At 38.0% G+C, this 27913-nt stretch overlaps 1 protein-coding gene across 2 annotated transcripts; it reads right to left on the reverse strand.

The window, feature by feature from the left end:
• Window positions 1-680: 680 nt before the first annotated feature.
• Window positions 681-27870, reverse strand: SLC13A4 (solute carrier family 13 member 4). 2 transcript variants are annotated; one of them, XM_018080862.2, is made up of 16 exons: window positions 26993-27870; window positions 21076-21204; window positions 18493-18629; window positions 18104-18285; window positions 17354-17408; window positions 15697-15736; window positions 14897-14974; window positions 13205-13395; window positions 11815-11934; window positions 8903-9004; window positions 7678-7779; window positions 6532-6629; window positions 5236-5366; window positions 4247-4408; window positions 2758-2895; window positions 681-2185 (listed from the first exon to the last, which is right to left on the reverse strand). In XM_018080862.2, the coding sequence occupies exons 1-16, from the start codon at window positions 27089-27091 to the stop codon at window positions 2048-2050; spliced, it is 1902 nt and encodes a 633-aa protein (XP_017936351.1). In that variant the 5' UTR covers window positions 27092-27870; the 3' UTR covers window positions 681-2047. The 2 variants fall into 2 exon arrangements, with proteins under 2 accessions (XP_017936351.1, XP_017936352.1); XM_018080863.2 differs by lacking the exon at window positions 2758-2895.
• Between the last annotated feature and the right edge of the window lie 43 nt (window positions 27871-27913).

Below are 27913 nucleotides of genomic sequence, written 5' to 3' on the forward strand. Positions count from 1 at the left end.
CCCATGTTGGTGAACAGGCATTGCACCCCTCTACCTCCTGTTCCAGTGGCTTCAGGGTGGAGCTTGTGCTGGGGGAGGCCAGAGTGCCTCTACTTTGAGCTCTGGATTGGGGTCTCTGTTGATCAGCCTCTTGCTGGGGATGAGGAAAATACCAAGGGAGTGGAGCTGAAGTGGTGGGGAGGATCCAGATCTCAGAGGCAGGCATGAGCTTTGTATGCTGGAGTGCAGCAGAGCAGCAGGCTCAGGAGAGAGGGACCACAGGAACTGGTGAGTTAAGAAGAGTTGAAAAAGTGAGGCCAAAGTTTTATTTCATGGATTAGGAGGGCATGGGGATGCACTGAGCCACTGATGCACAAGCACCTTGCTTTTCAAAATGATTTTACAGAATCTACTAGGAATAGCAGTTGTTTTGCTAACAGATGCTGCCTGCTGCTTTTGGTAGAAGGGCTAAGACATGCTTTTGTAATTTCCCCACTTTGCTCCCCCTCTGCCATCCTATGACCTCTCAGTGTATCTGTTTATTTCCAAGACAAGTCTGTGGGATCCCTCTGTTTTGACAGAAGCAGTAAACCAACACCTCTTGCTGTCTCAACACTACTTCCCTAAGGGCTTGGTGGGTTATGAGGTGAAATATATCCTATTTATATTCTCACGGAGCACTTGAATGTGCAGTAGTGAATAATTTATTTTATTGACATTTTATTTTTGCAGAATAGACATTCACACTATCAACTGGAGAGCTTAGATTATAAGTGGAAAGCATAAACATTCATTAAAGTGTATGTCTGAAGAGTGTGATTACATGAGATCCAATCATCCTAATATAGAGCATAAATGTATTGACATTAAAGAAATTATGAAAACCAGGACATAATACATGAAATTTTCTGAATATCACAAGGATCCAGTCAGAAAAGCAGGGCATTCACTTTGCTGATGATAAAGAGAGTGGGCTTTTGGTTTGGTAGTTATCTGCTCTATGTCAGATTTTCCTACATTTGAAGTTCTGTTCTCTGGGCTGGTAGAGAGCAGGTGGGCATGATGTTTAAGTGAATGCACAGGATGAGGAGATACACCAGCACCACTCCAGCCCTCTCCCTTCTTACTCATGGAGCAGCACCAAGTGCCATCTCGGATGAGACTGTCCTTTCTCTGTCAGGGGAATTGTAACTGCATGTTGAAACAGCAGCCAAAGAGAGAGGAGAGCTGTGGATGTCTTGGCCTGGTAAGGTTTTGCTGGTTATAGCTTTTCCAGCTGAAAGAACTCCCACTTCAACAATGATAAAAAAAGGCATTGAACAAAGCTTTCTGTTTCTGAAACTCTTCCTTTCAAAGCAGAGATTGCAAGTACTGCAATATTGGAAATTTATACTGGTGCTGTGGGAAAAAAAAATCTGCTTCTAAGGAGAATTCTCCTTCCTCTCTGGAGGTTTCTGTTATCCCTTTGAAGAGCTGTAGCTGGTAGTTGGTAATTATATTTTGGTCCAGGTCATATGAGTTAGGTGGGAAAATGGATTTTTACACCACAGTGATGGGTCACCTCAAAAGAAGAAGAATAATTTGCCTTTAAAGAAGTAGGCTTATAAAACCTTGTGTTTGGGAGTAAGGCCTCCCCTGCATTCACTGTAGAAGTCAATTGTAGGACTGAGTATCCCACTGCTGAGTACACCAGTGTATGTGTACTTGTCTTCCACCATTTGAGTCCTGTATACAAGTCCTGCATAATTGTTCTAAGGTATGAAAAAGCTGTAGGCAGATAATTCGAAGGAGGTGATTTTTTTTCCAAGTTATGGTATCCCAGGGAAAGCAACGATAGAGCAAAGCTAATCTCTCCTTTTAAGTCACACTGATTTTCAGAACTGAGCAGTTTTTGCAGAAGACATCCCTGTGGATTTTCTTCATGGTTTTCCTATGGATCCCGGTTCTATGTTTACACAAGTTTTTTCTTTCTTTCATATGTGCAATGTAGGTTTAATATTTCGTCCCAACTCACTTTGGTCTTGCACTTTTTGTTTTTTCTTTTTTCTTTTTTTTTTTTAATTGAAGATTATGTTTGGCTGGTGATGTTACTGATCGCTGCCCATTCTGGAAAGGAATTCAACTGGAAGAGTCTAATTCCCCAGGTATTGATTGCCACCATGACAACAGCCAGGCCAATCAGATTTACACCCAGGCCAGCTTTCACCTGCAAAAGCAAAATGCATCAGAGCACAATGACAACTTAATCAAAACCAGTTAACACAGAAAAAAAAATCAGTAGGGTCTATACTGACATATCTAGTCTGGTAAGTTCTGATATCTAGAGCCAAAAAAAAGCCCAATGAACACTATGTATCAGGGTATAGATTGTCTGAGATGGACTGTTGGAAAGTTCATTGGAAAACTGCTCAGTTTGTCACTTGAACTTCTCAATCAGATAATCAGAGTGGGGAGTTATACCACACGTAGCAAGGTGATACATGACTTACTGCGGAACTATGTGATAATCTAATTTTTCCAACTTTGCTTGTCTTAACAGGTCAATGCAATTTAGGATCTCATATTCCTAAAGCTCTTTAGACCATTACATTCATTAAAAAAATAAAGATGATAAATACATGTATTCTACAGCAGATTTTTGGATGTACTTAACCTGGCAGCTCAGTTGCACTGCAGATCAATATTATTTTATATTAGCACCAGCATAATCATTATTGTTATTGGCTGGTGTTGAAGTTGCATGAAGCATGGGAGGATACACCCAGTCTCAAGACTCACCATATCTTTAATCTGGCAGTGGCCATAACTGAAGACAATGGCATTTGGAGGATTACCCACTGGCAGCATCACCGCAAATGAGATACACATGGTGACAGGAATCAGGGTGTATAAAGGGTTGATAAGCAGGGTTTCTGACTGAAAGAAGAGAGAAAGACAGGTGTTTCACCTAATCAATAAAAGCCCCTAGACAACTAGGATGAAGGGAACCTCTTTGTCAAGACTGTATGAATCTCATCTCCCTAGTTTCTAAACTTAAGTGTGAAACTATCTTTACTTGGTTGCTTTTCTTTTTTTTTTAGAGAAATGCTGTAATTTGGAGCTGGTCATGGTCCAGGGATCTCTCTTGGAACACTTCACACTGAGACAGGATGGAATTTGCTACTAATAGGCAACCTTTGTTCTTCCACTTGCTCTCTGTGTCATTCAGTATTGTGTCTTATGGATCTAACACTTCAGTCTTCATCTAACATCAAGAACTTACTTCTTTCAGTTGCTGAATATACTGGGACCATTCTGTAAAGTCCTCCTGAATGGTGGTTAGAAAAACTAATTGTTCATGGCCCAAACTTGTGTGATGTGAAGGCAGTGATGATGGAAGGTTCTTTACAGTGGGCTGAAAGAATTGTTCTACTGCTGCAGTCTTCAGCAGTGGTGAAACTTTTGCATTTTTGTTTACACTGATTTGGTCTAGTTTTATGTCAGAGGAAAAGGGAAGGATATTTGCAAAGCCAACACCATTTCTGGGAGGGAAGTGTTCCTAGGTTACTTTTGCAATCAAAAAAGAGAAACTGCCATAAGATGGCAGTTCAGACTACTATAAGTAGATTACTGGTATAAACTTTTCTTTAGGAGAGTCTCTTTCTGCATGGAGCAGAAGTAAATCTGAACTCCTAAGCCACACAAACATAATTACTTATTTCCGTCTGACCATATCTTTATATTATCTCAGAGCTGTTCACATGCTTTGGAACAGTCTCCTAAACTTGTTCTGATATGGAAAGATGGTTAATGACCTGACTTCTTTGTAAGAAAAGCTTCACATTACATAAATGAAAAGAAATAAGATGGTTTTCTGTAACTGTTATTCCAGTATAAAATGAAATTAATATCCCTTTCCTCTGCTTTTGTCAACAGTATCCTGACTTTTTTTGAACAAGACATTTAAAATAATCTTGATAAAAGTATCTCAAGTTTTATGTGAAATTCACCTATCTTCTTGATTGCATCATCACCTTTTCTTGTGAACCCCTTAGTGCAGGAGCTAAGTTTTCGCTTTTTCTGAGAGGTATTAAATAAATTCCTTGGTGCTAAAATATGCTTTTGGCTGCCCAAGTTTATTATTTTTCCTAATCCAAAGACTACAGGATAGTGGCTTGGGAACTGGGGCTGAGTTTCATGTGAAAAGAGTGTCGACACCCTGACATCCTGAAACATTCTCACAAGCCTCTCAGGAGCAACAGATTAAAGTGTCGTTGTTTTTACTCACCATGCTGCATAAAATAGGCAGAAAGATGGTTATAGTTGCTGGATTACTAACAAACTCTGTTACCAGGGATACCAAAATGCAAGCCAGCAGGGTTACAGCCCAGTAGGGAAGGCTGCTCAGGGAGAGCATTTGACGTCCAATCCACGTAGAGAGGCCAGAGGTCTGGGGAAAGGACAGAGGCACAAGAATTGCTGAATACTTGGTATGTTTGTAAAACAGATTCTTCTCTTTGTGGCAGTTTACATCAGAGAATCCCTCCAACAAATAAACCAAGTTAAGGTCAATGCTTTCTGTATTTGCTTTTGTTCAGTAATCTGGATTTCACTTCAGCACCTAATAAATAGTAAGAAAGAGATACATTTGGCAATTAATAACAATAAAAATGTACCAAGGCTGATCTTCCTTTTTTCTTCAGCATGTGAACTGGAGTATAGAAAATTGGTGATGAAGGATTGCACATTCTGGGTAGAATTAATTTTGAAATTAATATGCATACTTGTAGTTGTCTACATGTAGGAGTCTATAGGAGAGTTAAATGTGTATTTATGAATTATACTCAGTGTAGATATAGTCAGGAGGACCTAAAGTATGATTTGTCCATTCGGCACTAGGAGCTTCACTCAGTAGCCTAATGAGGAGCACCCAGTGAGAGTTGAGATGTTCCCCCTCTGTCTGGTTAGCTGCTAGTTGAGAAAGTGTGAGGTGTTCCTCAGATCCTGTGTCATGCCTGCTGGTCCTGCAGACATGACATGAATATCTAGATATTCTGAAGCACCTGAAATGGTGGATGCCTACACAAATGATTTGAGCTCTAACCAGCTTTTTGTTAGCTAGATATAAGCTGTCCATTACGTGCAGGGAGTAGGCACTAGGATAAATATTAACTTGGAATTATCCACATCATAAATCCAAACTAGGGAGCATGCAAAGGGATAAAAGTCCAGGCTGATGATTCTTTTAGGAAGGAGGATAAAAATCTAAATCAGTACCTTGCATCCAGCTGCTAAGGCATAACCTCCTCCAACCAACACTACAATCTCCCAGGGCATGGTCTTCTGGAAGTCCTTCCAGGTAATGATGGGATCCAGTGTGTTAATGTCTGTTGACTTTTCACCATCTCCTATATCAAATAAAGCAAATGTGTGACCAGTATTATACTGCCCTTTTTCTAAGATCTTGACATTTTTCACACTTGTAGGAATAATTGAATTTGCATGGGAGTTATCTTGAGAACTATCTGAGAGAAAGGCAAAGCAGCAGTGCATAGCCTATTTCTCTGATTAGCCTGGCCTCAGAAAACACAGCATATTAATTTCAAATGTCCTGACTTCCTCATCTACTCTGTTGATGTGAATAGTTATAACCCCTTGTGCTTCATTTCATAGATTTTTGAGGGACTGTGGGCTCTAGGCTCTATTGTACATATGTATGTATATATATCTGTAGACTACAAAGGCGGTGTTACAGTGGAATTATATTATAAAAGAAGGGCTATGAAGTAGGTCATGAAGCCTGATAAAGTGCATTTATGCCCCTAGATTTTACCTGAGAACATTATTTTTTTTAGATGCCTGCGTATTTTCTTGAAGGAGGAGTTAGAGTGTAATTTTTTTCCTAAAACCTGTATAATATATGAAAGTATAAAAGAATATATATTTATATATAATATAATTTGTAATGTCTACTAAGACTCTAACAGACAATTCTATTTTCATAGAAAAATAGTGCTTCAGTGCTGCTGAAAACCTGGCACATCAAGCTGATCAATACCAGAATGCTACCCAAATGTGAATGTGAAATAACAATCATTATTATTATCAAGAAGACTCTGAGAGAAGCATTGGACAAAACTGGAACATTGTATGGCACTTTCTGACCTCTTTTATGTTTATCTTATGGCATTATCAGTGATTTCTGATGTATAAGTGATGACCAATATTTTTACTGGGTCTTTATCTTCAGGTGATTTTGCATTATAGTTCTTTAATATAAAACTCCATCTAAACCATTCCTAAAGCTCAGTCCTAAATTTTAATAATTCCACTAGCACAGAATAGGTGGCAATCTCAGATACAAAACTTGTTTGTCATCCTCTGAGTGAGATAATATGAATTATAGCAAAGGAAAAGGAGATCTGACATAGGAAGGGCTGATGTCAGAGGAGAAACTGAACCCTGACTTACCAATATAAAAGTCTCTTCTTAGAAATCTTTACAGAAAACATAAAGTGCCATTAAAGACACTGGAAAATGTACCAGCTTTCTTTCTTGCTGGATCCTCCTCACCTTTTTCCCTCTTTCCAAAACACGGCTTTTTTGCTGGAATCAGGAAAAGGAGAAAACCAAGAAATAGAGAGACAGTGGCGTCAGTCCGGTAACCTTTCCTAGGAAAGAAACAGTGAGGTTATTGTGAAAACACATTAACAGAAACATTTCTAAACAAGATACATAGCTCCAAGCAAATTTTTGCAGGTGCAGTTTCATTTCCACATCTGAAGTCATACTAACAGCCCACAAGAAAAATATATCTGCATATCAAGGATACAAATTGGATTTTTTTCCCCATTTATTAAACTGACTCTTGTAGCCAACTTCAATCACTGCTCAACAATTTTTGACATTCAGGTGGGGAAAAGGAAAAAAATAAACTCCTTTTGGTTTACAAATCTATTAACTTGGAGGTGCAGAAAATAGTGTTCTTACTAGAAGCAAGAAATACATTCTAGGGAAAAGCCAAATCCAAGTGATCTTTTAGAAATGGACTGTAGATGGATTTGAAATTAAATGTCTAAAATTCTTTCTGAAAAAGTATTTTGAGGAGTGCCTATCTCTACTGAACTTCAGAAAATCTCAGTATTAGAAATTGGGTTTTTGTCAAAATTAGATTGGGAAGTTAATTTTATACAGTAAAAATATAAAGAAAATTTAAGTTCAAATCACTTGTTCTTTTGTATGCAATGTGTGTTATAGTAACTTTTAATGTAAATTGTTTCAATATTATTTAAAATAAAAGAAAAATTATTTGCTTAGTCACCATTCTCTGTACTATTTAATTTCATGGAGATTTTCTTGATAAGCACTTTTCGTCAAATATTTTAATTTTAATTATAGTTTAATCTATTCCAGTGAAACTTCTCTATGAATGCACTAAAATGTTTTAAGCTCGAAATCCAACCCTCTTATTCTTTTACACTTGAAATGTGTTTAATTTACTTCCTCTATTTAATTCACTCTGTATAGCAAGAAAGGATACAATTTGCCCCATATGAACAGATGTAGTTTAAAAAGCAAGAATCCTAATTTTTGAATAAAGACTTTATTTTTCACCACCTTGTTAAAAGTGGCTGATGATGTCTTAAGGCCAAAAAATTATTGTAGATAGTCAGAAGCAAAGCCATATTCCTGTGCAGCTGTTTAGGGAATTTTACTCACTTCTCAAAAAAAGATGACCATCCTGGTACAAAGCCAGGCTCACGAGTAAACCAAAGCAAGGTCATCAGGATGAAGAAGAATCCAGTCACCATCTCAGGATAGCTAGAAATAAAAGAAAAAAACAAACAACAAATAAGGAATTAAATCCAAGGTCTGTCTGAAAACCCAAGGACAAGTTCCAGAAGAAGTAGGAAAGCAGAAACTGGCTTCAAAAAAAGGATAAAAAAAATATGGAAAATAGTAAGGAAGATTAGTTTGAATTAAATAATTCTAGATTTGGCTCCCAACTGGGAATCATTTAAACCCAGTAAAAAACAGGCTAAAAATATCCATCTATATTTGCAATTCCATCATTCATGGGCAAGACCTGGAGGAAAATATTTCTAAATGCTTGTTTTGTATTTGCATTATTATCTGATTAAATGTGTTCACAAGGTAAAGCTCATATTAGCATTCCACTGTAAACACATTCTCTGCATTTTTTACAAGTGTAGAAAGCCTAAGAGCAAATGACAATGTAAATTAGCACAGATGGTGCACACAAGGTGGCTTGAGGATACTTGAGGTGACGTGAGGATTTTTAATTTAGCATAGATTTAAATGAAGTATGATTTCATATTTAGGAACAGTCTGAACAATTGTCTGGTTTCAGAGTCGATGTATTCAGCCAGTTTACCTGCCAATATTTCATTTGAACAGGGCAGAAATGTTTTGGGAAGAAGGGATTTTATGATGGATTATCCCTTTTAAAAAATGAAACTCTTGTGAAATAATCTTTTCAAGAGACATTTCTTGCCATCATGCATAAAGATTACGGGCAGATGTGAGGGCTGGACAACTCATGGCATGGGGTAAAGCCTTTGCTGAACTTCTATGCACCAAAATAAGTATGTGCCCAAATTGAGAAGGGGAGGTCCTTTAATGACTTAGTTCAAAAGTAGAGACAAACCTTGACTGAGATGACCTTTAAATCCTGCTATAAACTTGAATCTTTCCTTTTATTTCCTTTTTCATCAGAAATAAATAAACTATTAAATATACTCATGCTTGTAACAAAGTCTTTGATTTTGGTTCATTTTTGCATTTAGCTCCTTTCCTGGAAGTAAAGAAAACTGGTTGATAGTTTTAGAATAAGCTACATGAGCCAAATGCAACATGGAGGGCAGTAATTAAGGATGGTTCTGCCTAGAGAGGCAAATTCCTGAGGAAGGCAGGTCTAGTTTACCTAACATTTCCCAGTTTCTTATATTCTTCTTGAATTCTTCTCTCTGACATTTCTTCCCGTTTGGTCTTCTTCTTTTTGCTCACAGAACATGTCTCCTTAAAACTGAAGCACATTGCACAATAAAATTAGACAAGGGCATAAAGGGGAAAAAAAAATGTAATTAAAAAAAAAGCAGCAATGAGGTAAACTGAAAATTCTGGCACCAGAGATGGTTGGGAGTCAAGACTGATGCAAGGCCTGATGCCAATGTGAAGGAAAATTATTGTATGTGATCTTTGATTATTCTGGTTTTAAGTTCTTCTGAGATTCAATTCTAGACATAGTTGGAAGGTCCCCAGAGGGCTCTGACTAATACTGGCTGGTATCACTGAGCCTTCTTGAGCCATGGCTGGACTCCCTTTGTTGAGGCTTCCTCAAAGAGCTGGTGGTGGCCAGATATTTCTGGTGCCAGAAACCTCCAAGCCATGGCTGATTTCTATCATCACATGGAAAGACTGTGACAGAGGCCAGCTATCAACAGAAATTTTTCACGGGGTAACTGTGCTTTCCAGTTGGATCAGGGGTATCTGACATATCTGGGGTCTGGTCTGGCTTTTGACATCATATTTGACTTGAATATTCAGGATTCACAGAAAATAATGAGGGAAAGCTGTGCTTAGGATTCCATTGCCTTCCATGACCTGTTTGCTTCAGCTAATACTAGCTGTTTCTAAACCAGGCACAGCCAGATAAGGATCATATTGCCTCTGCCACAGAGGCTAAGGCAGTCAGGCTGGTGTTTTGTCCTGGTAAAAAATGCCTGTGGTTCTGACAGAGACATAAAAACACAAGCACATTTCATAACTGGATATATTCATCCTGCTGTACATTTGTATGAATGTTAGTTTATTCAGCTTGCCTTCATCCTATAACAAAGCATGGACATTCCTAATCGAAATTTAGATACTTGCAAGCTCACTTTAACACTGTCCTTTTATTCATTCCAATAGCATTACTTAGCTGTGCTTTGAGCCACAAATCTTTGATCACACAGAGTTGGAGGGAGATCTAAACCAGTCTAAAAGAAACAACAGCAGTAGGTACTTCAGTGTTTGAAGTACCACGGGAACACAACTTTTATAGTTCTTTTAGATGCTTAATAGGTGCTTTTATAGTTCATGCTATTTTAATATCTTTTTTGGTACCCCACTAGAGACCCAAGTTGTAGCAGTGGCCAAATCATGGACTACAATCTCTCTCCACGTAGCTGATAAGGTCAGATTCTCAAAGGAATTTGCATAGCTCAAGCTCCAGACAGGCCCTGTCTGTTTAACAAAAAGACTTAACCAAGGTTTTTGTTTCACATGGGCACTTTTTTTAAGCTCAGTTATCAGTGCCCTGTACCTATAAGTACTTTAAATTTCCTTGCAAACCTTGCTGTTAGACTCCAGTAAAATCCATCAGCAGTAATGCGGTGACTGAAAGAGAAGAGCTGGTTTATAGTGGCCAGATCTATAGCAATGATTTTACCCTTAGCTCTGCTTTGTTGGTTCAAATGGGTCCATTCTCTTTCACTTTTGACCTAGCCTAGATCTTTAAAAGCAAATCTGACATGTTTTTCCAGCTGGACCAAGTAAGATTGATAGCACTGAGCTTCCTAGGAAAATAACATGAAAATTACAGGAATTGATTAAACATTTATGCACAAGCATTAGGCAGCTGTTTCAACATGTTCCAAGTGTTTCCAGGCTTAGGAGGATGTGAAGGCAGAGTATTGTAGCCCAGCTTCTAACATAATATGTTCTTTAATGAACTGCAGTGAATAGCAGTCAGAGATTAAGGAGGCTTGGAATCAACTAGTACTTCTCAAAAAGTCGATAATACTTCAGTCTCTGGTATTATTTAGAACAACATTAATCAGCATGAGGTCTTGGATGCAATGTGGAATTTCAATTATACTTTTTTTAAAAAAAAAACTAAAGTAATTGAGGGTCATGTTAGGGCCTGTTTCTTCTCAAGATTAAAAAAAGGGGGGAGGACTATTATTAGCCTTTTAATTTGGAACTACAGGACTCAGGAGACTGACTGAAAGGGGCATGGAGCCATTCACCTCTAAATTACTTCTTAAATCTAGTCAAGGTCAGCAACAAGCAGAAGTCATCATCAATTTATTCATTGTCTTAGGTGAAATAGTGATGTCAGTTCAGTTTACTTTTAAGAGTAAACTAAATCAAATTAAGGTCACTTTAATTCTGAGTAAGTATGTCTGCATCACAATTTAATGCTGATTAACTAATCCACTTTACATGCACACATTTAGGCAATTTTCATTAACTTTGCTGAGTACCTCTGTAAAGACAATGTGTGGTACAAATGAACTTGATGGCTGAGCCTTTTTCTTCTTCTGGGGCTGAGGGACTTACTAGTATTATACGTTTTTGTCTCTTAGGCTGTGAGTCCTTTCCGCTTTGAAGAGAAACATATATGGAGTATATTTACATTTAATTTAAACTGGTCTTACATTAATTTCATTGATCTGGGGACAGATCTGAAAAGTAGCTTGCTCAATTGCAGTTTTTTTTCTATCCATCTTTTAAGCTGTGCTTTTCCAAAAGGACTCTTAACAAGATTTTTGGTCCACAAGGGAATCCTCATTGTCATAAGAGTGAAAAAAACCCACCACCAGTTGAATGCTTAATAAGGATTTCTATCAGCAGTACCCAGGCACTTCACTCTCAAGCAGCAATACTCTACACTGCTGTCTAAGCAGCACAGCTAAGCAGTGAGATTTCCTCTGGTAATTGTTCTGGCAAGAAGAAAGAAATTGAGCCTTAAATTTTGTCATTTGCCAGCCAAAGCAACTTTATATGTTCTAGAGGAGCTGCAGGTGTCCCACTTTCATAGTCCTTGCATCTTGAACAAACTTCACTTACTTGCAACCCAAGAACAGCCAATGCATCCAGAACCAAGTCAGCACCAACATGATGAGGGAGATAGGAAAACTGAACAAAAACCAGGTTCCAAAATTCACCACTTCAGCATTTGGGTATTGACTGTAGAGAAGAAAAGAGGATGCATAAGAGGTTAGAATACTAAAAGAATCTCTAATGTGCATAGTTACACACACACACATATATGTATTTATATTTGTCATGGCATGATAGAAAGATTCCATCAGTATGCATTTGCAACAGCTGCATTGCATATGCATAGTGAAAACAATTGCCAAAAAATGTCAGTCATTGACCTCCCCTGATCAACAGATCAGCCATAGAGCACTTCAAACCTTTAATACCAGATGGTCTGGATTGTCTTGTACTACTACCAGCAGTGAAATTCTGTCCCTACCTATGGTTTATATCAAAGCTCATTTTAGTGTTGGCAGACTTTAGAATGATTACACCCAGAATCTCTGCATTCCATCATGGACCACACAAATGGTGACTGCATTCTGCTGGGCTCTGGCAAAGATGTTTGATGTGTGCATTTGATGCAACTGTCATAAAAGTAAGATCTTTGGAAATTCTGTAAAATCCAAATCCTTGCATTAAGCATGACTTCTGAACTGACTTCTGAACTTTGTTATCACCATTTCAGAGAGAGAAATGAAGGATATCATGGCAGTAGAGGCAGTAGCAGATGATCAGAATCAGGTCTGATCAGTCTGCTTGGATGCAGATTGGTCCATGGATAGAAGTACCACCAGTCTTCTGACAGAAAAACATTCATGTTTCTGACATTGAAACATTCATGTCTTTGAGAGTCCTGGGAAATACTTAGATATTCAGAGAGCTGCTTCCCATCTTCTCTGAAGCAAATGCATAAGTCCAAATTTCTGAGTTGCTTTAGTTTTGCACTACATGTTGAGCAGCCCAAGTATCACTAGTGATGCCTTTAGAACCACTGTAAGAACTCACTTTCTGAGAACCCAAAGAACAACTCAAAGCTGATTATATGACATTTCTTCTTTTGTGAGTGTTTCTTTATCTTCCTTGCTTTGTCTTCATGACTTTAGTGTTTACTTTTCCAGAGTGCCTGCTGCCTTCATGATAATCAGTTTGTCAAATCAAAAGAAGTTGCAGGAAAAACTTAAATGTTACCACATGCTGAGGGATTTTTATTTTGCATGGGAGAAAGACACGGATATGTGTTAAATTAAACTCCCCCTTTCAAACATTAACCATTAGTAATAGCATTACAGTAGAGGAGGTAGCAAATTTTCCTTCAGGTGACTGTTTTGCGAGGGTTCCTTGAGGTATGCGGAAAGCCACGGAGATGATAATGGCTCACCCACCATTCCCACGAAATCACAGTATCACTTACTTGTTGAAGTGCTCTAAGAATATGAGGCTGGTGGAGGTCCCTATGATGGTTGTCAGTCCCCCAATGGTTGCTGCGTAGGAAATGCTCAGTGAGAGGCATTTACAGACCATGTGGTCATGTCTGGTTTGATACCGGTACTTAGTAGTCAGGCCCAGATCCAAGGGCTCAGGAGGCAGGACCAGTATCTGAGTCTGTGAGGGGATACATTCAACAAAGATAGTAGATGATCAGAGCAGCAGCACAGCTTGTGCTAATGCCATAATGATACAGATCCCAGAGAAACAACAGGTTTGTATAAGAGAAGGCAGGTTTTTCTTCACAAGGATTAAGTGGGATCAGACCTGGAAACATGTCCAGGGGCCTGAAATTGCCTGGTCTATGGCAGAAATGTAGGACAAACAGTAATCGGGCTTCTGGCTAAGGTTTGGGCCAACTCCAGCTCTGACTGGAATATCAGTGGGATACAAAAAGCCTTTAAATGCTGCAGGGACAGGATGCCAGCACTGCAGGAGTAGGAATCCATAATCCTTGAGGCTTATGAGGAGCCACCAGACAAAGGCTTGGTGAACTTTTTGCACTTACAATCTCAGGGTTTCTAATTAGGAATGGAGTGCTGGGGGTCTCAACGGCATGAAAAAGGCTGGGTAATGAGAATGTGGAAGAAAAAGATGCCAAAAAATTTTGCTCCAGAAAAAGCTGTCTCACCAGTGACAGGAAACTATCTATGTTGGTAAATTAAGTTGTTGCACTGGGAAGAAAGGTACAGTACTTCAAGGTACTTCACATGCAAGCCAGGGCTGTAATTTAGGGATGAGGAAGAAGGCAGAAAGTGGTTCAGATAGATTTTTATTTTGGCTTATCTAGTAAAATCAGTCATGCTATATGTTCATCTTCATCACGAGGATAAAAATGACTAAAATCCTGTAGGTTAAGAGTGAAGTGAGTATATTAGTTAAAAATAACCATTGAATGTTTATTAATATGGGTGTAAGAGAAAATTAAATATTGGGACGAGTGCATTAGTCTCTTTTGGAAACATTCACTCAGATTCTTTTGAACTGTGAATGCAAATCCATGTGTTGATTTTAGCCTATTCATTCATGGACATCAATTTATGCCATTAAGATACTGATAAGATTAAGATACAAATTGGCATCCAAACAGCAATCTCTTCTTGGATCCACTCAAGAGAAGTAGAAATACTGTAATGGTCTGATTTAATGAAGGATTTTGAGGGTGGATCTATTGGAAGACAAAAAGGAGGTGGATACTAAGACTACCTTACAAACTGGCTGAACAGATTAACGGTCCATTCCTGCTGCTGTTTTTGTTTTGAGTAGAATTTTATGTGTCAGGAATTGTTATTTTTGAGTTTGGCTATTTTCCAAGGAGGATTTGCAGAAACAAAGTGGATAGTACAGTCAAATAATAAGGGAAACTTGGGATCACATTACTGAATGTAAAGTTAAATTAATTGTCCCAGCTATTGGGGGAGAGTCTTCTGAACATATCTGTGCAGAGCATATCTAAATGGGAGCAAGAACTAGCAAAGGGCCAAGCCAGGTCTGAGGAAAGATGATGGAGAATGATTCCATGTAACACAATTTACAAGGAATAAATATGAAGCAGTGGGAAGCAGGAGATAATCACATCTGGGTTTTGCCTCACACCCCAGGTCTAGCACTGCCTTACCTGGGGTAGGTGCTGCCCATTACTCTGAGAATTCATTGTTCCAATAGGGTTGGCTATCATGTGCACACCATTCATACTCTGTAAGGAGACAAATACCTTTGGATTAGCCTTTCTTATGTTCCTTGGGGCACTTAGAAAAGAATTTATGATGCTTCCTAAAGGTCATGGTGAGTAGGCTTTGGAAAAAAAAAGAAATAATTCGAAACTACAACAACAAAATCCAACCCACTAAAAGATCAGCTGTAAATTCTACACCGGAAAAAACCCAAACCAAAACAAAAAAAACCCTAAACCTTTTTTTATTTTAAAATGATCTTAAAGTCAGATTATAATGAGATTGGGTCTTCCTCTGTCATGTAGGAGAATCTAACAGGTTCCTTGCTAGAGGCTATGACTTTCTGATATATGTAGTCAGTTCTAGTAACTGAGATGTCTCAGCTGATAAAGTTAGAAACACCTGGACAATAAAAGATCATATCTGAATTTGTTAGAAAACATATGGAATTGTTAGTTTACTGACTGGATCTCAGGATCTCCAGCAGTAAGTACGACAAACTTACATTTTTATGTACTTATGTTGTTGTTGCTATGGAGCTAATGTTCCCCAACTTGATTAGCGCAAGCAGGCTGATAGGTAACATACAAAGCAGGACATTCTGCAACATGTACTCTCTGCCAATAACCATCACTTATTTGAAATAAAGGAAACAGTAGTTTTTTTCAGAGCTGTATGGATTCTGCTCTGATGGTTCCTGCATTAGAAGACAATGTAGCTCAGAAGATACTACCCATCACAATACCTTTGAGTGCATCAAGGAGCTGAAGTCAGTAGTAGTAGCACTAAAAACAAAGAAAGGAAAATATACTTTATAAATGCCTGTTCACCCAGCTCCTTCAAAAGGCACACATCATGGGTAGGAGGGGCAACCTCTGCAGAACTAATGCCTATTTAACGGTGAATACCATTTATTAGAACCTCTTATGTGGTCTCTTGACCAGATAATATCAGTCATCATTATGTTTCACAGCTCTATCTCTAGCTGTGTAGCAATGGGGTTCCACCTCCATGCAAGAAAATACTTGTGTTCTTTGTAGTATATACCCCATTCTAGGAGAGGACTCCATTCACAGTGGAGTTAATCACCAGGCAACCCAGCACTACTGCTGTCTATTCTAGTCAAGTTCTTCCACTGCCAATTTTTCAGCACATGGACCATGCAAACAAACCCACTGAACTTAATTCCAGAAGATGTGCTACTTTTCCTGCCAAATTTCGAGCTCTTTTTCAAGTAATACTGTTTTAACAATGGTTCTGTATGAAATATTTGACATGTACTCTTCAACAGGGCTTAAAGGGATTAATGGCACAATGCCAAACTGAAAATTTGGTTCTATATTGTACAGAAAATGTGGCTGGGGTATAAAAGAGATAACAGAGGGAATACTGGAGAACGCAATAGTCTCTAGACTAATGAGATAAATATTTAGATCTTGCAAGTTAACTTAAAGTATTCAACCTATGCTGTTTGAATTATAATATTTATTTTAAAATAAATTAAAATTTAAAATAAATTAAAATTTAAAAGAAATTAAAATTAAAAGAAACAAGAACTTGCTTCTCTTTTATTACAAACAGCTGTGAACAATATAGAAGGAGCTCCAGAAGGGGCTGTGTAATTTATTCTCACACTTCATAAGAAGATGGTCCTCAGGATTTAGCCTATAATACAGTTCTAGGACATTAGCTTTGTGTATTCCCTTGTGTATCTTGAACTGATGGTTAATTTGCTAATTTGGCAAAGAAATTAGTCCATTGCCTGATTTACCCTTTTCATCTTACTAGATTCTACCTCAAATAGAGACCTGGTTGAAACTGTTAGTGTTTCAAACCTCCGAAGAAATTTGTCTATATTTAAAGAAATCTTTTACAAATTTTTTGGGGAGGAGGGGTGTTTTTCTGTTGGTTCTCCCTCCTGCCATCCCCCCACCTCCCTCCCCTCCTGCTCTCATCTCTCTCTTAAATGAGGACAGTTCAGACTTTCTTCAGGAATGCTCTGTAAGTGATTTCCCTCTGGATATGTCCTGTGGGCACTCCATATGTACTTGAATCCTCTCCATCACTGTTTGTTAAGGGGAACAGAAATAAAAGTCTGGGACAGCACTCTCTTACACAGCATAAGCACAGACTTCAAAAGAGCTTTCAAATCCTGAGAAACATTTTCCTTCTCCCTAAAGTGTTCATGGTGTTAAAAAAATTAATGAATACTGCAAAGCTTCAGTGAGATCCAGACCATTACATTAATCCCATTTATCATGTAAGCTTTCCTTGTCAGTCACATGTGAAACATTCACTTGTAAGCTTCTGCTTGCCCTTCCTGGCTCTACTCCTGGGTTCCTCTCATTGCAACCTGTGTAGGGCTCAAATCTCCAGTCCTGATGTACAGGGCTCATTCTTACTCCTCATTGATGAAGATAAGCTCCAGTGAAGGTTGGCCATGCTTTTCGCTGAGACCTGCAACAAAGGAAGAGAAAGCAGCCCTTGGGGTAAGAACTGAGCTGAGCCCCTGGGTCACACCACTGGACCTGGAGGGGATGCTGCAAACAAAAGTTTGTCCGAGCTGTCTCCAATGCTCTCTTTATGCAGCAAGTTATTATTTTGTGTTGCACTGATCATGTGCCTCTGGCAATTACAAGACTATCATGCCTACATATAATAGACAAGGTTGGATGAAATAATTTTCAGCCTGGAAACTGTAAACTGACAGAAAGATTTTTTTTTTCTACCTAAATCCTTTCTTTCTGGGAAGGAATGAACAAAATGAACCTTAGAGCCCTTATCAATTTTTTGTTTTGGGCTTGTCAAAGAGCACACTTTTAGGCCTCTTCTAGATTTCCTGAACTTTATTCTCATGGGTTTCCTTCCAACCCTGTAAAATCACATGACCTAAAAGTTTATGACACATAACCTCCAGTAGATGCCTTAATTCAGTATAAATAGTTTTGCAACTCCAATTCTTCCATCTCATCTTAAAACTTTCTTTCATTTTCTGAAAGGAATATCAGAGTACCAAAGGAAAGAGTACAGATCAGTATCTTTGACAGTATAAATCAGACAGATCTGACCTTGATAGAATTTGAATAATATGTATCAACAAGTCTGGTCACCGCTAACCAAATGAGCAAAGAATGACCAATATTGACAAATACCTATTGGCTTCTTTTCTTCAGTAATGGTGCTGCCTGCAGTACTGATGACCTCACACTCCTCCTCAGCATTCACTAGCTCCTGGAGCACTGCCTCCACAATTGGCATCACCATGGCTGTGGTGGATGTGTTGGAAAGCCACATGGAGAGCACCGTGGTGCAACACATAAAGCAAAGAAGCAACCTGGCGTGCAACAGAGGGAAACCCAAAGAGTTAGAGGTGGCAGAAAGAGGATGAGAAGATTTGTAAGCTTTCAAGATCTGAAAGGAAAGATGGATATGAAAATGAGCCCCAAACCAAGCCATTTTGTGCCCATGGATGGGAAAATCAGAGTTGTTTCGAGCTGCTGCTGCCAGGCTCAGATTATGCCAAAGTCAAAAGTTCACTCACATGCCTGGCTTGGCTCCAGCCATCATGACCATGCGCAGGGCAATTCGCTTGTGGAGATTCCACTTTTCTACAGAAGCTGCCACACAAATCACACCCATGAGGAGCAAAGTTGTGTTCTTGAAATATTCAGCAGCCACCTGCATCAAGGGCCAGGGGGAAGCAGTCAGTTAAAAAAGCAGTAACTGCCCTACACAGAAAGCGCGCTGAATGCAAAGTAATGTGGTGTCGCACGCTTTTGCTCCCCAGAGGATAAGAATGACAGGGAGCTGGAGAACATGAAGAATTCATAAGTCAAAGTATTCTCTTTAATCTGTTTCATGTTGTGTTTATGAATAACAAGGCTCTATACTCAATTGTTTGTAGGCTTCTCAGTTTTGAAGAGATCAAGAGAAATGTTACTTTTTTCAGCAGGATGTTCAGTGCCTGCAGTTAATCTGTCATACTCAGCTAGGCTCACATGGAAACAACAAAACTCTTCACTGAAGGCAGCTTATTCATGTGCTTCAACTGCTTTTTCATTCTGGAGCTATTGTTATCTATCTTGTTTATATTTATTCTGTCTTGTTCAACTTTTGGGTGAAATGTGGCATCCTCATCTGAACCTGCAGCTTCAGAAAAAGAGTCCTGTGGGACATGCTCTTTGAATGCAGCTGAGAAAGGTTTTCATATTGCTGTGATGATTCACAAATCCTGTGCCAAAACTTTTCACATTGGAAAGCTACCTCCATTTTATCAGGAAAATATGGAAAAGTTTCAAGAAACAGAACTTCAATTTAAGAGAGCAAGCTAAAACTATCAAAATGGGAGAAAATAAAAGTTACAAACAGGTAGTTGGAGCCTAGCTAAATTTTTCATTTCATCCTGATGCAATCCTTCTTAAGCTGTTGCTGGAATATTTTTCCAAAAACATTATTTCTTCAGTTTAAAACTATTCTTCTAACCAAATGTAGGTGCCAGCATTTTAAAACAATTAAGATCAGAGGAAGCAGTAGTTTTTCCATTATCCTCAGTAATACTGACACTCCTCCATAAAAGTGAAAGAATGTCACTAATGTTATTCTGTGAAATCTGAAACAAGTTATGTATTTAATTACATTTATTTAATAAATACCCATAGTGACCTAAATAGACTTGGCCAACAGAGTTGTGTGCCAGAACTTTTAAATATCACTTTTTCTTCCACTGTTTTTTTTCCCATTAACTTTCTTTATTTTTCTGCTACCTTGTTATAAAAATATCTTGAGGTGAATGAAAGAAATCCATCAAACCAGCAGAACAAAGAATCTCTTGTTCTCCTTTATTCCTTTCACATGCATTTTGGAGAAACCAATGAATGTTAATAGTCTTGTTAATACCCACGTACATATATATGACACTCATGTTCTTAAGTCCCTGTGAGTTATTTGTAGCTTAAAGTGCTAGACAAGAGCCCTGGGTCAGTCACTCTAGAACAGTAAACTGGAAATACTGCAGCATCATCAGAGTTGTTTATTTTATAAATACAGTGGTTTATTTCTGTTCCTAAAGCAAATAATATGTTCTCTGCAGTAGTTCCACTGTCATTTTATTTGATATTACATTGAATTTCTGTCAGGCTGCCATTAAATTTTCCTTTTCAATGTGCTTCCAAGTTTTTAATGAAAATGCCTAACTGCCTTTATGATAGGAAAAAAAATTTTGAAACTACTGAATTGTGTTAGTATGGAAATGTATCTGATTGTATTATATCACTGGGACAAATAAAACAGGTCATAAAATTTTTGGTTCATGCTTTTCTCTATCCATTTATTGGTGTTCCCAGCGCTATACTGTGACAGAAATTCAACAAATTTATGGTTGCTATGTATTCTTCTGTGTCCTTATCTGTATTTTTAGTCCTTTCATCAAGTGTGAGGCTCCCTTACCCTCCCCAAAAAAGAGAGAGAAAAAAGCAGTGGAAAAAAAGTTGCAGGTGAAATAAAATAAATTCTTGGCATATCATGAAAGAAAGTGACATTCAAGAAAACACTCAGGTAAGCACATTCAAAACTGATCATTTAAACTTTTTTGTGCAGCTACTCCTTTGCCTGAGAACTCATGGCTACAATGCAGCCCTAGGTCACAGCTTCGAAAAAGGATTAAACATTCACCCAGACAACAAAATTATCTAGACTTTTACACTAAATGGTAACTATTTTTAGCATATGTAGCCTCTTGCCTTATATGTCTTCTATAATAAATGTAACTGGAGGGAAACTTCACAGTGTATCCCATACTGCTCTTTACATGGTTTTGAAGGTAGGATCTTTTAATGCAATGTGTTTTGGGAATTGTTGATGCTGCAGTAGCTGAAAGGATGGTCATCCTTCCTATCTAATATAGTCTATAAAGGATGGTCATCCTTCCTATCTAATATAGTCTATATTATATCCTATATCTGTCTTCAGTGGAAGAAAGAGATGTTCAGACCAAGTTACACATTACAAGATGTACACTTCTTCCTCCCATACCTCTAAGTCTTGCTACTGCACTAAGATCAGTCTTATTCAAATAATTAACTGAGAGTAAGAGCATCAGATAATAAAAAGTTTACAATGGTCTGACCTCACTGGACTTCATGACTCCAAAAAGTGGATACAGGAAAGCAGGAACTAAGGCTGCTGCACCAAGAGGTACCGCTTCAGAGACCCAGTATATGGCTGTCACAATCAGCACGTAGGCACATGAGGCTTCCTGCAGGGACAGAGCAGAGAGGTTACATGTTACTGCCCCACCAGCAACTGTGGAGGCTTTGTGAACTTGTTTGTAGGATTCATCAGACTGTAGGTGCCTGGATTTAAAAAAAAAAAATCAAAAAGGACTGTATTAGGACCTCCTAAAGTGCAGCTGTTTGAGTGTGAAATCTAGATTACCATCTGAAAGATCAGTTTCAAAGGATGATGCTAATGAAAGTTTTCACGCCTAAACCAGGGCAAAACATTGTGATAAGCGTTATGTATCAGCAAAATAATGGTTTCAAGTGCATTTACAAATTTGTTTGATTTCCATAATCCAATATTTGCCAAGCATTCAACCATGACTCCTCAGATTGGACCTGTGGACATGTTATTTCTGCATGTTTTTCTCTCTAATACTGGACAAGGGCAGGAACTGGTGGTTTTCAGGACCAGATGTGAACATTCACATTTGTGTGAATTTGTAGTTATTTTTGGAAATGTTCGGGAATTTATTCTTTTTTAAACAAGGTGCCAACATTTTTGTTATCTAATTTTATTTTCTCAGGTAATTTACACAGGCCCTCAGAAGAAGATCACAGACCTGCAGGCTTAGAGGCAATGGGTTAATGGAGCTATTCAAATAAATTTGCTGCTGTCCAAGGTTCTGGTAGAAAAGTCATGACAACATCATGCTGAGCATACGTGGGGAGCTGGGATATGATGGAGAAAGGTGCTACCTGCTGAATATTTCTACAGAAAAACACAGCTAGCCCAATGAATTCTTCTGGTCCATTTCTTAACTAGATAGGGCTTTATTTATGGCACTTATTTGAGTTCTCCTTAGGCTCAGTTTGCTATACTTAGAAATCCAGGGATATCTCCTGCTAATAATTACAGAAACTACTCTCAGGAAAAGGTTTTTCCTTTTGTTTTCTCAATTTTGAAGCCAGTTCCTGTACTGGGATTAACCTGCTGTTCTACAGAAGCTGGTAGGTCTGCACTGATTTACAACATCTATGAATCCATCTGTTCTTCATTATGCACTGGATGTTCCATATGAACTCATTGAGTCATATGGATTCACAGCTCACAAATGGCTATTGTTTAGAAAATTCACTCTTCACAAATGCTATTTGAGTGTCTTAAAATATAATTCCATTGCTTTCATTTCCTGATTGGATGACCTCTAAATAAAGCAGCTTTCAAGAAGTCATACAAACAAGTCTCACACATCTTTGTGTAAATCAATGAGCATTCATTTTTTTTCAATCAGTTAACACACACTTCATTTTTTTTTCAGTCACTTTTGTGAACAAGGTGGGGAAGTCTAGTGAAATTATACAGGGATGTGGGTTCAGTGAAATCAATAGCTTATATTTAAATTCGTGTTTATACATGTCACTTTTACATTATCTCTAACAAAGAGCCACAATCAGTTGTTTGTCTCTTTTTTTTAAGTACATCTTATAGTAATAACAGGCAGAATGGAGACCAGAGAAAAGTATATATTGATTTGTACTATTTCCTTTATTTGCATAAGGATTTCAGCCAAGGTTACTCAGAAACTTGTGTTTAAATTAGCTGCCAGATCTTGCTCTGATTCTTATTTTAGAAAAGTGTGACATTAAACAGTTGTAATTCATCTAAGCCAGGGTAAGTTTATATTGGATATTGGGGAAAATTTCTTCACTGGTTGAGTGACCGAGCACTGGAATAGGCTGCTTGGGGAGGTGGTGGATCCACCATCCCTGAAACCTTTCAAAGAGTGTGTGGATGTGGCCCTTGGGAATATGGTTTAGGGGTGAATATGGCAGTGCTGAGTTAGTGGTTTTCACTCAATGGCCTTAGAGGAATTTCCTGCCTTAATGATTCCATGATTCCATTAAGCAGGGCTGCCAAAATAACTGAAATAAGTTTATAAGAAAACAACTTCCTTGAAGCAGATAAACTCTAATTACTTTGGAGATTATAAAGGGTATCTGAAAGGCTATTGGAGAAATTTATCTCTGGATTGTTCCTTTATGGATGGATAAGTACTCTGAACTACACAGAAATGTGCATATTTGTTTCTCTTCCTTAACTACCCTAGAAGAGTGGTTTAGGCTTTAGCAGTACAGGTTTGACTAGTCCTCTATGGTGAGGTCCTTCAGCAGTATATTACAAGAAAAGATTGTCTTGCAGTTGTACCTTCATTGCTTCCAAGAAAAAATTCTAAGAGAAGCTAGAGAAGGTTGGATTGGAATGGATGAGGTCAGAGGACTTTTGTTAATATTCATGGGTTATGATTATTTTATAAAATGTAATTGCTATGCTGTTTGAAACTCCAAACTTTAGTCTTCAGTTTCTAGTAATTTCAAGTGGCCACTTAGTAAAAAAACCAAAAGAAATAATTTTGACTTAAAAATGGAAGTTTAACAAGTTAAATGATAGGCATTACAGATTTTTGGTAGTCTCTACTAGGAAGACAAGATGAGTCATGGAGCTGATGGATTGGCTCATAAACATTAGCCAACTTGCTGCTTAGTCACCTTTAACTACATTATACCTCATGATTAATATTCCACAGAGAGCAGAGCATAGGATGATTTTTGTGACCTACTGACTATTTAATTTTTAAAATTTCTGCTGCAAAAACTACTGTCTTTGTGTGGGCTCTGTATGACATCCAGCAGTTGTCTAAGGAGAAAAATAACTTCTAATGAAAAAGCATTGATTTTTGTTTTAAAGAAGTGCACATGTAAGTTAAAAGGAATATGTTTTCCAAAATTAATAAAATTAATTTTATCCTAACCTGAATCCTAAATTCTTGGATTTTCTCACTCCAAGAATATACTTCTCTTTAATTTCTCTTGTTATTTTCTGTTACTATTCTGTATTTGGCAAAAAAGGAGGCTGATAGTGAGGACAAAATAGGACAAAGGGAAATGGCATCTCTACCAAAACCTAACTGGGATGGGCACTGAGTCTTTGTGTTTCTTATACACAAGGCTGTAATCATTTTACAAAAATAAAACAACCCAAAATAAAGCTCATTTTTAAATGGTATAAAACTGTACTAGGAAAGCCAAGCTTGATAATCTCCACTAAAAACTTAATCGGCTTGTCTAGCAACTTTCTTTATTTATTTTCTCAGTGCTTTAAACCAGCTTGTTTCCAAGAGAAACCATATTAATCTCTTCTATTTAATTGAACTGAATCTATATATTTAATTAATGGTTACCAGAGCAACTAAGTACTAGACTGAAGTAGTGGCAGTGTAGTTTAACTGTTTCACTGCTCTCACTTGTAGTTTTACAGCTGAAAATTACTCTTAAGCCCATCTCAGGGCTTGAAACAGGTAATAGGAAAATGTGATCGTTGGAGGGACTATCATCTAATTATCTACCTTCAGTCAGTTCCTTAGGTGAAAAGAAAAGAGGAACTGTAAGGAAGCCATGGCTAAAACATCCATACTAAGGGTCATGCATAAAACTTTCATATACTAAAATATACAAGGATCTCAGAGTGACTAAAAGGAAGAATAAACTCTGTCTTGGAAATTGGTCCACTTGGAAGTGTGCATTGCATATCTTGCATGCAGGCATGGTTTTTTCCCAAATGTATCAGACCTGAAAGGCACTTATGTGAATCCAAACTTGTGGTACAAGTTCAGCTATAACTCTGGAAAGGGAAAAAGAGTGCAAGCAAATTTTCTCAAGTTTATTTTTTACCCAACCATTTTTTGTCACAAAATAATAGAAAACATGGACTTTATTCCCATTAGCCATATCTACAAACAGTTCTGAATCCTTGTGCTCACTTTGATCACTCTTGTCACTACACATGTAATGCTCCTTTGACGTTTCCAGAGATGTGCTGATATCATCAAAGAAATTGCACGCTGATTCCCTGCAGAAATGCCAATATAAGTGACCTGGTAATTCTGATCTCTATAAGAAAGACAGAAAACTAGTATACTTGTCTGATAAATAAAAATATAAATAAGTGAGCAGGCATAAAATTTAATCTTCAGGTTTAAGAAGTAATCATAATCAATGGGTTGCAGCAAAGTAAATTCTACACAAAAGCACTTGAATAGAGTACTGTCAGCTGAGTTTATTTGGTGAAGATGTTTTCTTAATAGTGTTATAAACATCTGTCCAACACTCAGTCAGATTCTCAGCTGTACTTTACCATCTGTGGTCATTCACATATATACAAAGAGGATGTAAAACATCACCTGATGGATTTTCATGTCACTTTTCAGTAAAGCAATGTCACAAGGGCTTGTGCTGTATAATAATAATTCTTGCAGCAATACCTTCTTATGAACTTCTGCTTCAGCACCCATATGGTGCTATTACAAGTCCCTTGGTTATTAAAGCCTCCTTGTTGCATCCTATGCCTCTGAATCCAGTAAGGAGCAAACAAGAGTGACAAATTTTAGTGCATTGAGTCTCATGTTTCCTAGGGAAGGGTCTCAAGGGACACAGAGCATGCTGCAGCTACAGTGCCATATGGGCATGTCAGGGAGTATATCTTTTTATGTCACACTTCCAGTGACATGGGGGGAGATAAAGCCATTTTGTAAAACAAGACTCTGTGAAAGGGTGAGTCCTTCTGTTCTCTGAAGAAGACCACAATTGTCTGTCATTCACTGCCTCTCTCGAGATAGAAGAGGGGAAAAACTACTACAAGAGAACTGCCAAGATATACATTGAAGTTCAGAGCAGGAAAACTCTAGGTGCAACATACAGTTCAGTGGTGCAGGAACATTTCCTTTTTATGAATCCTGGCTTTCTTTCAAAAAAAATATTTCTGTTTTATTTTTGAAAACAGCCATATAATTTTTAATCCCATGCATTTTGATTTGATAAAGCAGTAGTATGGCAAAATCCTCTGATACTGTAAGGAAGAATTAATCTTCAGCAGCGTAGAAGACGGAATGGAAATTGCTGCACCATTTGGCCAGATTTATGTCTAGGACTATGTAGAAGGACAAGCTGCAGAATTTTTAATACATTGTAAATTTTGATAAGTTAAATATCACCATCTCCATAAGGTGGGGAATCATTGCTATTTTATCTGTTACAATGGCAGAGACGTGCATAGAGAGGAGTTCACCGCGCGGCCAAAGGTATTCGGTAGGTCCAAAGCAGTGTCAGGAACACAGCTGAATTCATTCCCATTCTCTGGTCTGTGTGTTAAGCACAGACTATTCCCTCCTTTGCATTGCTGTTTATGTCTCTGAGCCAGCATTTATTAACCACCATCAGACTGCAGAGATACCTACACCTGCTCTGGAGTAGTCAGTGCCATGTAGGGTCCTACATGTCTGTCACTGTGTCCTAGCCCCTGCCTCACCTGAATTACCATCTTACAAAACCACATTAAATTGAAAGTCCCTCCATGCATACTTATTATTTAAAAATTAAAGAGTTTTTTAATAAAGGAATACTATAAGTGCTCCTTTTAAAGACCTCTTCTGAGGATATCCATTTCATGGATATGTTTCTTCTGTCCCTCTTCTACATAGACATTATTTTAGAAAATGAAGAGATTTGACATTTTTGCTTTAAAGTATTGCTTTACTAGCTTTAGCTGCTCTTCAGCTCTGCTTGTGACGCGACCCAAGGTAGCTCTGGTTCTTACTGTGATGACTTCTCAGTGACCCTCACAGTCCTTCAAATTTGAGTCTTAGATTTTTCTAAGCTCTATGCTTCTTTAGGTCTTTGACTTTGTTTTTGCACACTGCAAACTTATCCAGCAGTACTAACTGCTGCACTCAGAGGCTTTGCTAAAAAGAAAATTAAAAATGTACTTACACTGCTGGGGTATATGAGTGGCAGAGGAAGCAGCAGAAGTGGAATGAGAACAACGAGTAGGAGGTTTCTGGATCGGAGAATCTCCTTCATCACTGCCATACTCTTCTATTTTCTGGTGGCTTTCTTCTCCTTCAGATACTTTTCCGGTTCCTCAGATTCTTCGACTTCCACACCTTCACTTTTTCCAACTTTCAAACCTCAGATACTCCAGCTTCCACACTACTTCAACTTTCCTTCACCTGTGCCTGAATTTCCCCAAAAGGTCTCTAACTTCATTTCCTATCCCCGTACAGTCACCTAAAATACCTTTCTTAATTTATTTATTCTTCAGTCTTTTGTTTTGAAAAGGTTTTCAATTAAAAAATATTCAGTTTATGTGGGGCTCACCAGCACATCCAAATTATTATCACACCGTAACATGCAGAGTTTTGCAAGTTGGAACATAGTGATCTTTTGACAATTTTTAGTTTTAATTCAGACTCACATTTGTAGCTGTGTTGTATCCTTATTCCCATGTTTTATAAAACTTTTTTTCCATCATCTAGAGATGTGACTCCTGTTTTCATAAACCAGGCGGTATATGTTTTGAGCTGCTGCTTTTCCTTCTGTTTGATAGTCTGAATGCCTCAAATACAGTTTCTTTTCTGCTGGAAAATTATTAAACCCAACAATTTATGGTTCAGTGCGTAGAAGTAAATGTTCAGGTACTCCTTCTTTAAAAAAAAAAAAAAAAACAACCCCAAAAAAACCATCTGCAACTCCTTCGGACTTTATTTCTTTGCTTCTGCTTTGTATCTACCTTTGCCCTACTTTTGCCCTGAGCTTGGAATTCAAAGGGCAGCAATTCCAGCACAGATTATACTTGATCTCAAGACAAAAATTTGTTAAAAAGCTACATGCAGCTCTAATGCACCAATGAGG

The sequence above is a fragment of the Manacus vitellinus genome, unplaced genomic scaffold (genome assembly GCF_001715985.3).
Source record: "Manacus vitellinus isolate BGI_N305 unplaced genomic scaffold, ASM171598v3 scaffold_5_pilon, whole genome shotgun sequence".
NCBI classification, from domain to species: domain Eukaryota; kingdom Metazoa; phylum Chordata; class Aves; order Passeriformes; family Pipridae; genus Manacus; species Manacus vitellinus.